General features: G+C 48.8%; 1 protein-coding gene across 7 annotated transcripts in view; it reads right to left on the bottom strand.

Annotated features, from left to right (window-relative positions):
* The window catches only part of GGACT (gamma-glutamylamine cyclotransferase), a 53,041-nt gene that overhangs the window by 11,042 nt on the left and 26,906 nt on the right, over positions 1–15,093 (bottom strand). For 4 of the 7 annotated variants that reach the window (XM_013053111.2, XM_045081359.1, XM_045081360.1 and 1 more), the window contains exon 3: positions 7,695–8,643. The exons of the other annotated variants lie outside the window; for them this stretch is intronic. In XM_013053111.2, coding sequence (XP_012908565.1) covers positions 7,798–8,523 — 726 coding nt within the window. In that variant the 5' untranslated portion in view covers positions 8,524–8,643 and the 3' untranslated portion in view covers positions 7,695–7,797. Of the gene's footprint in view, positions 1–7,694; positions 8,644–15,093 lie in introns of those variants that run through there. 7 annotated transcript variants of the gene reach the window in all.

Raw genomic sequence — 15,093 nt, 5'->3', positions numbered from 1 at the left:
CTTTCAGCGTCGTTTTTCTTCTGTTCTTTGTCTGACATGTTCACCCCACGTGAACAGGGGCTACTGTGAGGGTCACGGCCAACAGGACATGTATAAAAGTCTATTATCTGGGCCAGATCTTCTCAGAACCCCAGCCAGGGCTAACCAACAACATGCCTGTGGCTCACTCGGTTGGGAGGGGGTGGCACTGCCCTCCCCAAGCTCATACGTTACTGTGTCTCAGCCGTGTCAGAGTCTCAGATAAAATACTAAGGTGAGCCACTTGGGCTTTCCCAGAGGAAACCAAAGAGTAGCCTTTAGAAGTGGTTCTGTCTCTGCTTTAATGTACAGGACGTACCCGCAGGTCGGCCTCCTCTAGGACACCGATGGCCGACCAGGCCCGCCCTGTGGGCCCAGCCTTTGTGGGGAACAAGGTCAGGCAGGGCAGCCTGCGTGCTCATAGAGGGACACAGGAGATCGCAGTGCCCGGTACGAGAGAAGAAATGCACGGTGACAGGCCTGAATCGAATCCCTGTCTCTACTGATTGCCGATGTGCCCGTGGCCTCGGCACCCAGTGAATGTCCTTTCCTTGGTTCTCCCCCCGACCCCCTCCCTTTATCAAGCTCTTATAAAAATATCTACTAACTTATATGCCTCTCAGTGGAGCCTCTTAAAGAAATAAAACAATGAATATTCTGCATAATAAACGGAAGAGGGAACCAGGCCATCTCAGTTACTGGTTGGGCCTCGATGATTTTTCAGAGCCAAGAATGCCCAGGAAGGTGGTGCTACATTGAAATGAACCTGGTTAGACCGATGGCTGTGAACTTCAACTCGTGGAAAATCAGTCCAGTAGCTTTCTTCTGCAGAAGATAATTTCTTCTCCTGAAAGAAAACCTGACAATAAACTTTTCTAGGAACTAATGCAGCCTGCTAGAATGACCAAATCATAATAGTCTACATTTCGTCTATTGAATTGTATCCTTTACCACTTATGTAAGAAACGAAAAAAGAATGAACATTTTGCATTTCTGGCTCCTTTCACAAGAAAAACATCATTGCCTTTCTGATTGTGTTTTGAACAAATACAGATCCTTCAGGAAGAAACTCATCCCTGTGGGGATTGAGAAAGGATCAGAGTTAAGCACCGAAACAAGCAATTAATTCCCATTAGCGGATTAAGGCACTCATGTTCACTTTGAATCAGAAAAACAAATTGTGAATAAAATCGTGTACAACCAAGAGGTGACTTGTCAGAGTTAATAAATGAGAGAACTGGAGGGCAGCCTGGAAAGCCCAGGAGAAGCAGCACCACGAGACGCACCGGCGAGCGAACCGGTGGGGTTCTGTGCTCGCGGGATGAGATCTGCCATTCTCTTTAAATGCCACAGAATAGGTTCCTGTCCTCTGATGCTGTCTTCCCTCTAACGAACGCAGTCGAAGGAGAAATCTAAAGTGTTTCCTACCCTGTTAGGTCACCATCCCTACAACGCATGGATGTCCCTACAGAATTAATGACAGAGACACGTGGGATGCTAACATTCAGCGTGGCCTGTTTCACTCTGGGGTTGTCCAGCCGACTCCGAATGACCCTGAACACCGTCTCTGCCAGTGGCGTCGTCGGTGTGTCCAGGACTGAGCAGGAGGCCACTGCCGTGCGGGGCGGTCAGCTCCTTCCCTTTGGTACCGAAGAGCCCAAAAACTGAACCCCAGTCCAAACCCCAGTCCAAACTGGTCGGGAGGACTGTGGACAGCCGGGGGTCAGCAGCGAGTGGGACAGGCTCAGAGAATTTCACAAAGTTTGACTCCAGCAAAATGCGGCTCTTTCAGCGCGGTCAGTATTTAGGAAAACAGAACCGCGGCTGGAGTGTCCCTCCGGCCGCCGCAGGAGCTGCCTGTCCCGTGCTTGGCACTTGTCAGGCTTCAGACACAGCCGGCCTGTAGTTTCGTATTTCACTGCCGAAGCAGGAATTAGAAGTGATTACAACTCATTTCCTAATGGTTGAATTTTTCCTGCTTCATTTTTTTCTTAGCCACCTGGTGGCAAGAGTGTAAAAGGCAGGGCTCAGGCGAAGCTGTACCGTGCTGGTTCAGTCTGCAACCGACCCGCGCGCGCCGAGGGCGGTGCAGAAGCCCAGGCGACCGGGGAATCCGAGGAGAAACGAGAAACGGCTGGTGCTGACCCGGAGACGGATCTGCAGAGGCCCCCGAGCACACCCACTCGGACACGAGAACAGCCTCGCAGTAAAGGAGCCTCCGCAGACACCCTGTCCGGCGTGGATCAGAGTGACGGCCTGATGCGGGGCAGTGTCAGTGAAGCTGTCACCTCAGGCTGTCGTCGCTGCGGCCAACGTGATCTCCCACACTGTCACACTGAGGCTGGGAGGGGCTGGGCTTCGGGGGCACGAGGGACCCGCGTGACCCGCGCCGCCCGCCACCCCTGGGGACCCGCGTGTGCCGCCGCCGCCAGCAGCCGGGTGACCTGGCGCGGCCGCGTGCAAGGGCCGCTCCAGCGGTCCTTGCTTACTGCATAGACCAGTCCCGTCGCTCCAGCGAGCGGCTCTTCTGCCCTCCCTGGCCCAGCGTTGTGTCCCTGCAGAAATCGGCCCGTGGCTGCTACAGTGACAAGTCAGCTCCTCAGAAGTGCTTCGGAACTGGAGGAAACAGGTGAACAAACAAAGGGCCTTGAACTCTGAGCGGAGCCGGCCCGGAGCTTCGCGTCCCGCCCGCCCGAGCGGCTGGCGGGCGGCCTGCCGGGGACAGCTCGGGCCGCATCCTGTGGCCGCTTTGATGCTGTCACTCTCCGGCTCGGGGGCCGCTTTACAGCCACGACGGGGACTTCCTGCCGGGCGACCCTCGCCGGCCCCACTGACTGCCCCGGAATCGGTTCCCCCGAGCACCTTCTTGATGAACGGGTGGCGGCGCCTTTGAAATCAAGAAGTGAGGGTCTCCGCTCCGCTGTCCCCTCCCTCTCTGCCCCTCAGGGGTCCCTGAGACAAACAGGCGCTTTATGGTCCCTGATGCCACACGGGGTCCTCCGAGCGCTGTCTGGGTAACCGGCCGTGCCAGGCAGCTTACAAAGAGATTTCTCAATGCCAGACCACTGTAAGGCAGGTATTTTGCTGCCTTTAAAACAGTGACCCACGAGGGTGACAGGACCGTCCCCCCCCACCCCCAGGCCCGCTCTGAAAGTCTGGAAAAAAACCGCTGTAAAATCCCTGAACCGGGTCAGGGCAGGGGCTCCGGCGCGGGGCTGGATGGGGCCGGGGAGGCCGGGCCCCACAGCCAGCGAGGGGCGCCTGTCGCTGCGGTGGGGAGCACGCGTGCCACCGGCAGGGCCGAGCCCGGCAAGAAGGTGCCGCGAGTCCTCACCGCAAAGGGGCCCCCGTGGCTCGGGGGTGGACCAGGACCAGCGACTGATGTCGCCTCGGGGAGCTGAGCGCTCAGGCCCCACTCACATTCTCAAGTTAACACTCAGCGGGACACCCCTGCACTCTCAGCGGGACATCCCCGCACTCTCGAGGTTCTCCCCACTTCACAGATGGCGAAACCGAGACAGTGACCTAACGGGTGCCCGGTTACAGCCGACAGAGCAGGGACGTCTGCTTCACACCTTCCCGCCCTGGGAAGGCTCCCCCCAGCTCCGGGAGGAGGCGGCCCCTCTCTGCTGCTGCCCTCAGCTGCGGGCAGCACCTCCCTGCTCCAGAGGGCCCCGGCTCCACTCCGGGCTCCGCTTCTGTCCTCACCCAGAAGGCACCCCCAGGTGTCTACGCAGCAGGAGCACACATCCCGGCAACCTGCCAGCGTGCGCCGTGGAACCAGTGCTCAGAAGCTGACGGTTCTAACAGTTTTATCTTTGACCTTGTGTGTCAAGTGAAATGTGATGGGACGCTAGTGAACAGAGTGGCTCCGTGCAGCCCCGCCGGCACACAGCCTTCTCCGTGTCCCAGGAGCATGCACCCCCCCGGGCCCACCATGTGTGATTCGGCGAGACGGAGCGAGGACTAGTTAATATGTGACGTCGATGACCGGCTCGGCGGGGAGAAGCCCAACGCCACCGCCGGCAGACCCAGCTTGGAATGCAGGAGGGCGGCACACACATTTTCTGGAATGATCCACCTACATACTTAATGTGTGATTTTTCTTGTGTGTAAAATTTTTTCTCAAGGAAAACAGTAGAGATCATAGAAGGAACACAGTTTGCCGGCCTCTCGGTCTGTAATGACTATTCCCAGTTAATATTCTTACCTGAGTTCAATGTTCTTCATGATCCCCAGTCAACAGCACCACCTTCCCATCTTTTATTTAGGATTTGTGGTGGCCTCCCTTAAACTTAGACACTTTCTGGAACCCAACATGCAGTAAAAGGAGGCCAATAGACTTCTTGATTGTTCTCTGAAGCAGCCCGAGGCGTGCGGCCCAGGGTGTGGTGAGCTCTGAGGCACGGCTCCTAGGATTCAGACTTGGGCCTCTCCAGCTATCATGACCCACCAGGGCCCGTCTCCACGGCCGTGGGCCAGGCAGAGGTTTCCCACACTTGGCTTCTAAGAAATAGAGCAACTGATTTGCAGTGGCTCGTAGGATACACTTGCAAGCCGGCTAGGGAAGAGTGCAGCCTTACTGACGGCCGGCAGTGGCTCAAAATATGTTCATTCTTCCCGACACAAGGTCAAGGAGAAAGAGCCAAGAATCTGTGCCGTGTCCCAACCTGACGTCCATCCGCAGGGCATGGGGAAAGGGCTAAGAGGTCTGGTTAAGGGCACGTAACTGCCACCTACCTTGTTTGCCTCAAAAGGCCATTGTTTTTCTCAAGTGACAACTCAGGCCAAAAGCAATGGAGGGAAGGGGAATGACTCTCCTCCAGTGCTCCAGCTAAAGGGTTTTGTTTTTCAGAAACATTTTCAGGCTGTATTAACAAGGTGGTGGGGCGCCTGGTGGCTCAGTGGGTTAAGTCTCTGCCTTCGGCTCAGGACATGGTCTCGGTTCTGGGATCGAGCCCCGCATTGGGTCTCTGCTCAGCGGGGAGCCTGCTTCCTCCTCTCTCTCTCTGCCTGCCTCTCTGCCTACTTGTGATCTCTGTCAAATAAATAAAAATAAAATCTTAAAAAAAAAAAACACAAAGTGGTTTTTATTTAACTGTTTTGCTTTCTTGGGTGAGAAATGGGGAGCTTGGAAATACCACTTAACTTTAAGTCTGAAGCAACATAAAAGCACTATTACAAAATGTCATAGGAAGTTATTCCTCTTCAGGTGGTTTGCTAACTATTCTAGGAAGAAGAGAACACACACCTATTTAAACAACTCTTAGATAACCACCTTAGAAGTCAGGCCTACCCAAAAGTGAATAAAATTTTTCGGATGCAGGTGAGGGGTCCTGGCTAGGCCTGAGCACACACTCCCTGTATTTAAGGCAGCATTTCACAGCTCTGGACGAGCAAGCCTCCCAGAGGAGCACTGGACAGGGAGCTGCGGTCAAAGCCAAGCCCTGCCGGCTGTCAGAGCCAGACAGTCCAGCCAGATGGGGCAAGGCCGCAGGGTTGGTAGTGGGGGACGTGGGCAGCCTGCACCTACAGCCCTGGGACCCAAGACCCACGGGACAGCCAGTCACAGGCCTCTTCAGTGATGCGGGACAGAATGAGCCGAAAGCCTCTTAGATGACTGCCAGACACAGCTACGAAGCTCCAGGACACCACCTACGCTACCAAAGGAACCCTGAGTGTTCCTCAGGAATCACCAGCACACGTGCCCCCCAACCCCTGACCCCTGACCCCCACCTCACTGCTGTGTCTACTTTGAGCCAGGACTGTGCAACCACCCTAGGGCGCCCCCTGCTGGTGGGCACTGCCAGCCCGCGGGAGTCTGCAATGATCCAAGCTCTGTTTCCAGCGCCCTCCGGAATTCAGGCCTCAAATCTTTGGGTAACAGATTCACCTTCCCAAGTAACCTTTTGTAAAGAATATTGTTAAAACCCGTTTAAATTCTCTCCAAAGCTGTTGGTTACCTGGAGGCGGTCCGATAGGCAAGGGGAAGGAAGGCAAACCAGAGGGGAGCGACCTGCCTGTTAGTGAGCGGAACGACCCCATGTCCGCACGGGACGCGTGGATCTCCCATTTTTAAAGTTTTAAAGAAGTAATAAGCTTTTAAAAAAAAGCAATGAAAATGAAGCCTAATGGGGTTTTTGATTAATTAATTACCTGTCCCCCAAGCCTTTAAATCCTTCCAGTGCCCTTATTACCCTCGGGTCAACTCAAAACCATGGAGGGCGCAGCTAAAACTCTGAACTCCAGGAAGGAAGTGGGAAGGAATGGAGGCTGTGTTACTGATCGTGCTGCCAAATACTTGACGTGAAGTGGGTCCATTTCCTCACGTTCCTGTGAGTCCTAAACATGCAGCTGCTCGCTGTTCGCTGACGGCAGCCAGCATTCTTTGGGTCCAAAACTACTAGAAAAACATGTTGTGTTGGGACGACTGGGGCTTCAAGGGAACTGAATGCCCTGAACTAAATGATTCCAACCCTTTCATATACAAAACCTCCACCAGAAATGGTTGTGGTTATTCATATATACATGTTTCTTTAAAAAAAAAAAAAAAGTTTTTTTTTTGTTTTTTTTTTAAATCCTCCTTTAAAAGCCACATTCCCGCTAGGCTCAGCGGACAGAAGCCAGCAGCTTTGAGGCCAAACACACGGCTCTTCCTCTGGATTCGTGACACCTTGGCCTCTCCGGTGCTCAGGGGTGGATCCCGGGACCCCAAATATTACTAAAAAGCACAATTTGGTCTATACTTGGCTTTTCAAAAGCACTTAAAAGCTAACACAGAGTCTATTGAGGGAAGAGCAAAATCCAGTGAGAATCTAAAATCTCCCTCGTCGCTGCTTCGTGGTTATCAGAGAACAGAAAACTGCTCTGTTCCATTTAAATGGTTCTTCAGACATTTCAGAAACAACAGAACAATGGCTTTGTTTTTCCATTACTGGACTTTTTTTTAGGTTTATAAATGTTCCTTCGATTGTGAGAGGCAGAAGGACTCAGGGAAGCTACCACCGCGCTTACGCAGACATTTTCCCAAACAGCCCAAGAATTTTAGTTTTCTGTCTGTAGGAACTTGGGCATTTTCCTTGCCCAAAATGACTTCGTATCTTTCATATATATAGAAACACCCAAGAAACATGTATATATGAATAACCGAGACAAGAAAATGAGGTCCGCCTCCTCTCCGCCCTCCCCTATCCCGGGACCGCCTGTGGTCGGCAGCAGCAGAACTATCTCCCCCCGGGGCTGAAGTAGCAGATGTCCTCTGGTCTCTCAGGAGTCTCCCCAAAAAGGAAACAAGCAATCCCCCCACTTGCGAAGGCCAGGCGTCACAAGTCACAAACGAAGGGTTAATGGGAGGCCTCGCTGCGGCGGCTGTGCAGCTCTCCTGTGTCTTGATCGCACCCCCACAGCCAGGACCCCTGGGCCCTGCTGTCCAGCGTGACCATGGCACGGAGGCCGCAGGGGCGGGCGGGCCCCACTGGGCCACAGTGGCCCGAAGGAGCTGATCCTTCAGAATTCAGGCCCGCGGGACGCCTGGGTGGCTCAGTTGGTTAAGCAGCTGCCTTCGGCTCGGGTCATGATCCCAGCGTCCTGGGATCGAGTCCCACATCGGGCTCCTTGCTTGGCAGGGAGCCTGCTTCTCCCTCTGCCTCTGCCTGCCATGTGCTCGCTCTCTCTCCCTCTCTCTCTGACAAATAAATAAATTTAAAAAAAAAAAAAAAAAAGAATTCAGGCCCGCTTGGCACTGTGCTGCGAGAACAGTGCCTTCAGCTATTTTTGAGTTCAGGAATTTCTCTCTCCCGCTGTTCCCATCTTGGGATAAAGACCGTTCTTGGGAGCGCTGGTCCTTCTCTGCCAGAGGGAGCAAGACTGACGCAGCCCGGGCGGGCCGCACCTTCCCCCGCAGAAAAAGACCGTGATGAGGCGCACTGGGGAGGCCAGTGAGACAGGCCTGGGGCAGCGGGGCGCCACGTGGCTCTCTGAACAGCCGAGTCTCGGGGGAGAAACAGGCAAGAGGTGGGCACAAGTCAGGGGACGGCTGCGCGACGAACAGGCGGTCTGAACGGGGCGGGGGGTGGCCTGGGCAGGCCGGGGGCCAGAGCACGAGTGTGAGGCCGGGACCACGGGGCAGAGGCCAAGGAGGGAGCCTGGGCGCAGGTTACACGAGCCCCAGCTCCCAGCCGTGCTGGGGGGACTACAGGCCTGAAGCCTGGGGGAGACACGGTAAGATTTCGGTCTTAAAACATGATCCCCCGCAGCCTTCCGGGACCGTATGTGTGGAAGCTGGGCCTGGGCCTCCCCCGCGACCCGCCCACTCCGCTCCAGGCAGATGCGCCACAGAAACGTCAACACAAGTGCACCGAAAAGCGACAGGCACATTCTGATCAGCACCGTCTGCGACAGCCCAGAGGTCGATAGTATCCAGACGTCCATCACCAGGAGAACGGGCTGATAAAGGGAGCTACACTGCGCAGAACTCCAGCAGCCGGAACGAAGGGACGGTGACATCACGAGCGGCGCTGAGCGACAGGCCTCAGGGAGCGGCGCGTGTCCTGTACAACGGCGCTCATGCGGGCGGGAATGACAGCCTGACTCCTCTGCTGCCGGATGTCAGCACAGCGGCCGCCACTGAGGACAGACACGAGGACACCTGCTCTAGATGCTGCTGACACGGGGTGTTCCTACCAGGAAACCCACCACACGACGTGATCATCGCGCTTTCCTGGTGCGTTGCACTTTCACAAAATGTGCATGACAGAGGTGCCTGGGGGGCTCAGTTAAGCCTTTTTTTTTTTTTTTTTTTTTTTTTTTTTTGAGAGAGAGAGAGATCACAAGTAGGCAGAGAGGCAGGCAGAGAGAGAGAGAGGGAAGCAGGCTCCCCACTGAGCAGAGAGCCTGACGTGGGACTCAATCCCAGGACCCTGGGATCATGACCTGAGCCGAAAGCAGAGGCTTAACCCACTGAGCCACCCAGGCGCCCCTCAGTTAAGTCTCTTGATTTCAGCTCAGGTCATGACCTCAGGGTCATAAGATCGAGCCCTGTGTCAGGCTCCGTAGTCAGCAGGGAGTCTCCTGGAGATTCTTTTTCTCCCTCTGCTGCCCCCGCAAGCCCACACTTGCCCTCTCTCTATAAAAGTAAATCTTTTTAAGAAAATGTACATCACATTTTTTAAAAAGCTTTTATTAATTTGAGAGCATGAGTTGGGGAAGGGGCAGAGGGAGAGGAACAGTCTGAGGCTTCTCTCTGAGGCGGAGGCAGACTGTTTGCTTTCCACTAAAACTCCAAAAAGCTGCAAAAAGCCACCAAAGAACAAAAACCTCCAGAGGACAAAAGGCTGAAAAACCTGCTTCCACAGAGCCCAGCCCCTTCTTAGGGGCCAGGATGACTCAGCCCAAGCAGGACTGACTGAAAAACAATGTGGCAGGCCCCTCCCCCTGAAGACAAGCCAAAAGAACAAGAGGACAACCACCACAGGGGCCCCATAAAACTGTAAAACCCCAACATCAGGGGGAAAACAATATATTAAGCTCCTGGAATTGCCCCAAGCCTGTATACTTCATAGATACAATTTTTTTTTTTTAATTCCTTCTCACCGTTCTTGTTCTTTTAATTTTTTTTTAACCTACTTACCATTACAACTAGAGGTTTAATATAACATATTCCACAATAACTCTTAAACTTGAACTTTTTTCATATGTATACATGTGTTTTTCTTTTCTTTTATATATATATATATATAAATATAAGCTTCAAGGTAACCCTTTTTCCCTATTCAATACTACCCCTATATATAAACCAGGTTTAATTTCCCTGTATCTCTGGAAAGTTGAGTTCTTTAACAAAGACAACAAGATTCACCCAGGAAGAAATGAAATAGCCTTCCTCACTTACATCAAGGGTTTATAACCAGCTTCCCATCTCATTTTCCCGTTGGTGTTTCTGTGTATTTGTTTTTGTTTTTGTACTATGGAAATCTTATTCTTGGGGTTCATTTTGGCTGGGTATTTTTTTCTTTTTTTTCTTGTCTTTTACTTTTGTCGGTCTTTTTGATTGTTCATTTTTGTTTATGTATCTTATAAATCTTACTTTTGGGCTCATTTTGGCTGGGTTTTCTTTTTTTCTCTTTTTTCTTTCTTCTTGGTGGTGACTTCTGATTGCTCTGAAACTTTCCAGGGTACACCTTGCCTAGATCATGGTTGATATAGCCAGCTATATATCCCCTCAACCACCTCTCACCAAAATGATTAGGAGGAGGAACATCCAACAGAGGAAAAATTTGGAGACTGTGTCCTTTGCCACAGAACTATTGGATATGGACATAAACAGTATATCGGAAAGGTAATTCAGGGTAACAATTATCCAGGCAATGGCTAGGCTGGAGAAGACCATTAGTGGCAACATAGAAACTCTAAGGGTAGAAGTGAGGACTGATCTGGCAGTACTAAAAAATGCCATCAATGAGATCCAATCTAATCTAAATATTCTGAACAGCTAGGGTAACCAAGGCAGAAGGTCGAATGAGTGATCTAGAAGACAAACTGATAGAGAAGAAGGATCAGGAGGAGGCCTGGAACAAACAGCTTAGAAGCCATGAAAACAGAATTAGGGAAATAAATGATGCCATGAAATGTTCCAATGTCAGAATTATTGGGATCCCCGAGGGGATGGAGAAAGAGAGAAGACTAGAAAATATAGTTGAGCAAATTCTGGGTAAAAATTTCCCTAATCTGGACCCTGCAATTGCACTACTGGGTATTTACCCCAAAGATACAGATGTAGTGAAAAGAAGGGCCATATGTACCCCAATGTTCATAGCAGCAATGGCCACAGTTGCCAAACTGGAGAGAACCAAGATGCCCTTCAACAGACAAATGGATAAAGAAGATGTGGTCCATATATACAATGAAGTATCATGCCTCCATCAGTAAGGATGAATATCCAACTTCTGTATCAACATGGACGGAACTGAGGGAGATTATGCCGAATGAAATAAGTCAAGCAGAGAGAGTCAAGTACCATATGGTTTCACTTACTTGTGGAGTGTAAGGAATAATATAGAGGACATTGGGAGATGGAGAGGAGAAGTGAGTTGGAGGAAATCGGAGGGTGAGACAAACCATTAGAGACTGTGGACTCTGAGAAACAAACTGAGGGTTTTGGAGGGGAGGGAAGTGGGGGTTGGGTGAGTCTGGTGGTCGGTATTAAGGAGGGCACGTATTGCATGGAGCATTGGGTGTGGTGCATAGGCAATGAATTTTGGATCACTGAAAAAAAACTAAATAAAAAAAAAATTTCCCTCATCTGGGAAACAGAACAAGTATTCATGTCCTAGAGGCAGAAAGGACAACCCTCAAGATCAATGAGTCTAGAAAGACATCTAGACATTTATTTTTTTAAAATTATTTTTATTAACATATAATGTATTATTTGCCCCAGGGGTACAGGTTTGTGAATCATCAGGCTTACACACTGCACAGCACTCACTATATCACATACCCTCCCCAATGTCCATAACCAACCACCCTTTCCACAGGACATCCAGGCACTTAATTGTGAAATTCTCGAATCATAATTTTAGACAAGAGGTCTTAAGGGCAGCTAGGGGGAAGAGATTCCTTACGTACAGAGGAAGGACCATCAGAATAACATCAGATCTGTCCACAGAAACCTGGCAAGCCAGAAAGAGCTGGTAAGACATATTCAAGGCACTAAATGAGAAGAACATGTAGCCAAAAATACTTTATCCAGCAAGGCTGACATTCAAAATGGATGAAAAGATAAAAAGCTTCCAAGACTGGCAAGGTTTAAAAGAGTAATGTGACCACCAAGCTGCACTACAAGAAATATTAAGGGGGGAGGGTGTTCTGGAAAAGAAGAAAGAAGCCAAGAGTGACAAGAGCAAAGGACCTGATGGATTCCCTGGGGAATTCTACCAAACATTCAAAGAAGAAATAATACCTATTCTCCTGAAGCTGTTTCAAGAAACAGAAGGTAAACTTCCAGACTCTTTCTATCAACCTTCCATTACCCTGACCCCCAAACCAGGCAAAAACCCCATCAAAAAGAATTTCAGACCAATATCCCTGATGAATATGAATGCCAAGATTCTCAACAAGATCTTAGCTAATAAGATCCAACAGTACATTAAAAAGATTATCCATCATGACCAGGTGGGAATTATCCCTGGGATGCAAGGGTGACTCAACAATCACAAATCAATATCATAGAACAAATCAATTAGAGAAGAGAGAAGAACCACGTGGTCCTCTCAATTGATGCAGAAAAAGCATTTGACAAGATACAGCATCCATTCCTGATTAAAACTCTTCAAAGTACAGGGATAGAGGGAACATAAAAATCTATCTATGAAAAACTCACAGCAAACACCTCCCCAATGGGGAAAAGCTAAAAGCCTTCCTTTCGAGATCAAGAATGTGACAAGGATGTCCACTCTCGCCACTGTTGTTCAACATAGTACTAGAAGTCCTAGCAACAGAAATGAGACAACAAAAAGAAATAAAATGTATTCGAATTAGCAAAGAAGAAGTCAAACTCTCTCTCTCCGCAGACGGCATGATACTTTATATGGAAAACCCAAAATACTCCACCCCCCAAACTACTAGAACTCATATAGGAACTCAGTAATGTGGCAGGATACAAAATCAGTGTACAGAAACCAGTTGCTTTCTTATACAGTAACAATGAAAATAGAGAAAGGGAAATTAGAGAATTGATTCCATTTACTATAGCACCAAGAACCATAAGATACCTTGGAATAAACCTAACTAAAGAGGTAAAGGATTGGTACTAGAAGAACTACAGAATACTCATGGAAGAAATTGAAGAAGACACAGAAAAAGATGGAAAAGCATTCCATGCTCATGGATTTAAAGAACAAACATTGTTAAAATGTCTATACTGCCCAGAGCAATCTATACTTTCAATGCCAACCTGATCAAAAATCCACCGGCATTTTTCAAAGTGCTGGAACAAACAATCTTAAAATTTGTATGGAACCAGAAAAGACCCTGATTGCTATGGAAATGTTGAAAAAGAAAAAGCTGGGGGCATCATGATGCCTGATTTCAAGCTTCGCTACAAAGCTGTGATAACCAAGACAGCATGGTACTGGCACAGAAGCAGACACATAGACCAGTGGAACAGAGTAGAGAGTCCAGATATGGATCCGCAACTCTATAGTCAAATAATCTTTTTTTTTTTTTAAATTTTATTATTTGAGAGAGAAAGAGTGTGAGAGTGGAGAGGTCAGAGGGAGAGCAGACTCCCTGCCAAGCAGGGAGCCCGATGTAGGACTCAATCCCGGGACTCCAGGATCATGACCTGAGGTGAAGGCAGTCACTTAACCAACTGAGCCACCCAGGCACCCCTATGGTCAAATAATCTTTGACAAAAGAGGAAAAAAAAAGACCTGTTTTGTGAAAAAAGGACAATCTCTTCAATAAATGGTGCTGGGAAAATTGGACAGCTACATATAGAAGAATGAAACTTGACCATTCTCTTACACTATACACAAAGATAAACTCAAAATGGATAAAAGACCTCAACGTGAGGCAGGAATCTATCAAAATCATAGAGGAGAACATAAGCAGTAACCTCTTCGACATCAGCCATAGCAATCTCTTTCAAGACATGTCTCCAAAGGCAAAGGAAACAAGAGTGAAAATGAACTTTTGGGACTTCATCAAAATCAAAATTTTCTGCACAGCAAAGGAAACAGTCAACAAAACAAAGAGGCAACCCACAGAATGGGAGAAAATATTTGCAAATGACACTATAGACAAGGGGCTGATATCCAAGATCTATAAAGAACTCAAATTTAATGTTATTTTTAAACTCAACACCCAAAAAACAGATAATCACGTCAAAAAATGGGCAGAAGACATGAACAGACATTTCTCCAAATAAGACATACAAATGGCTAACAGACATATGAGAAAATGTTCACCATCATTAGCCATCAGGGAAATTCAAATCAAAACCATATTGAGATACCATCTTACATCAGTTAGAATGGCCAAAATTAATAAGACAAGAAACAAGTGTTGGAGAGGATGTGGAGAAAGGGGAACCCTCTTACACTGCTGGTGGGAATGTAAGTCGGTGCAGCCACTTTGGAAAACAGTGTGGAGATTCCTTAAATTAAAAAACAGAGCTGGGGCGCCTGGGTGGCTCAGTGGGTTAGGCCTCTGCCTTTGGCTCGGGTCATGATTGCAGGGTGCTGGGATGGAGCCCTGCATCAGGCTCTCTGCTCAGCAGGGGGCCTGCTTCCCCCTCTCTCTGCCTCCCTTTCTGCCTACTTGTGATTTCTCTCTCTGTGTCAAATAGATAGGTAGAATCTTTGGGGGGGGAAAAAAACTTTCATTATTAAAAAAAAAAAAAAAAATTGAGCAATTGCACTACTGGGTATTTACCCCAAAGATACAGGTGCAGTGAAAAGAAGGGCCATCTGTACCCCAATGTTCATAGCAGCAATGGCCACAAACAGCAAACTGTGGAAAGAGCCAAGATGCCCTTCAACAGAAGAATGGATAAAGAGGATATGGTTCATATATACAATGGGATATTGTGCCTCTATCAGAAAGGACGAATACCCAACTTTTATATCAACATGGACAGGACTAGAGGAGACTATGCTGAGTTAAAAGAAAGTCAATTATCATATGGTTTCACCTACTTGTGGAGCATAAGGAATAACATGGAGGACATTAGGAGAAGGAGAGGAAAAGTGAATCGGGGGAAATCAGAGAGGGAGATGAACCATGAGAGACTGTGGACTCTAAGAAACAAATTGAGGGTTTTGGAGGGGAGGAGGTTGGGGGGGATTGCGTAAGCCTGGTGGTGGGTATTAAGGAGGGCATGTATTGCATGGAGCACTAGGTATGGTGCATAATCAATGAATGAACAATAAAAATAACATTAAATTTTTAAAAAGATAAGGAAATAAAAAACATTATTAATACAAATAATAAGAATGTTCAGGATTTATGAGAGAAAAATGAAAACAGTGCTTCAAATAAAAAAAATCATTAAATGATATACTACATTAATAAAATGAA

The sequence above is a fragment of the Mustela putorius genome, unplaced genomic scaffold, assembly GCF_011764305.1.
Source record: "Mustela putorius furo isolate JIRA1106 unplaced genomic scaffold, ASM1176430v1.1 tig00000551_pilon_pilon_pilon, whole genome shotgun sequence".
Lineage (NCBI taxonomy): Eukaryota > Metazoa > Chordata > Mammalia > Carnivora > Mustelidae > Mustela > Mustela putorius.
Note: the sequence above shows the minus strand (reverse complement) of the source record. Positions and strands in the feature narration are given on the sequence as shown.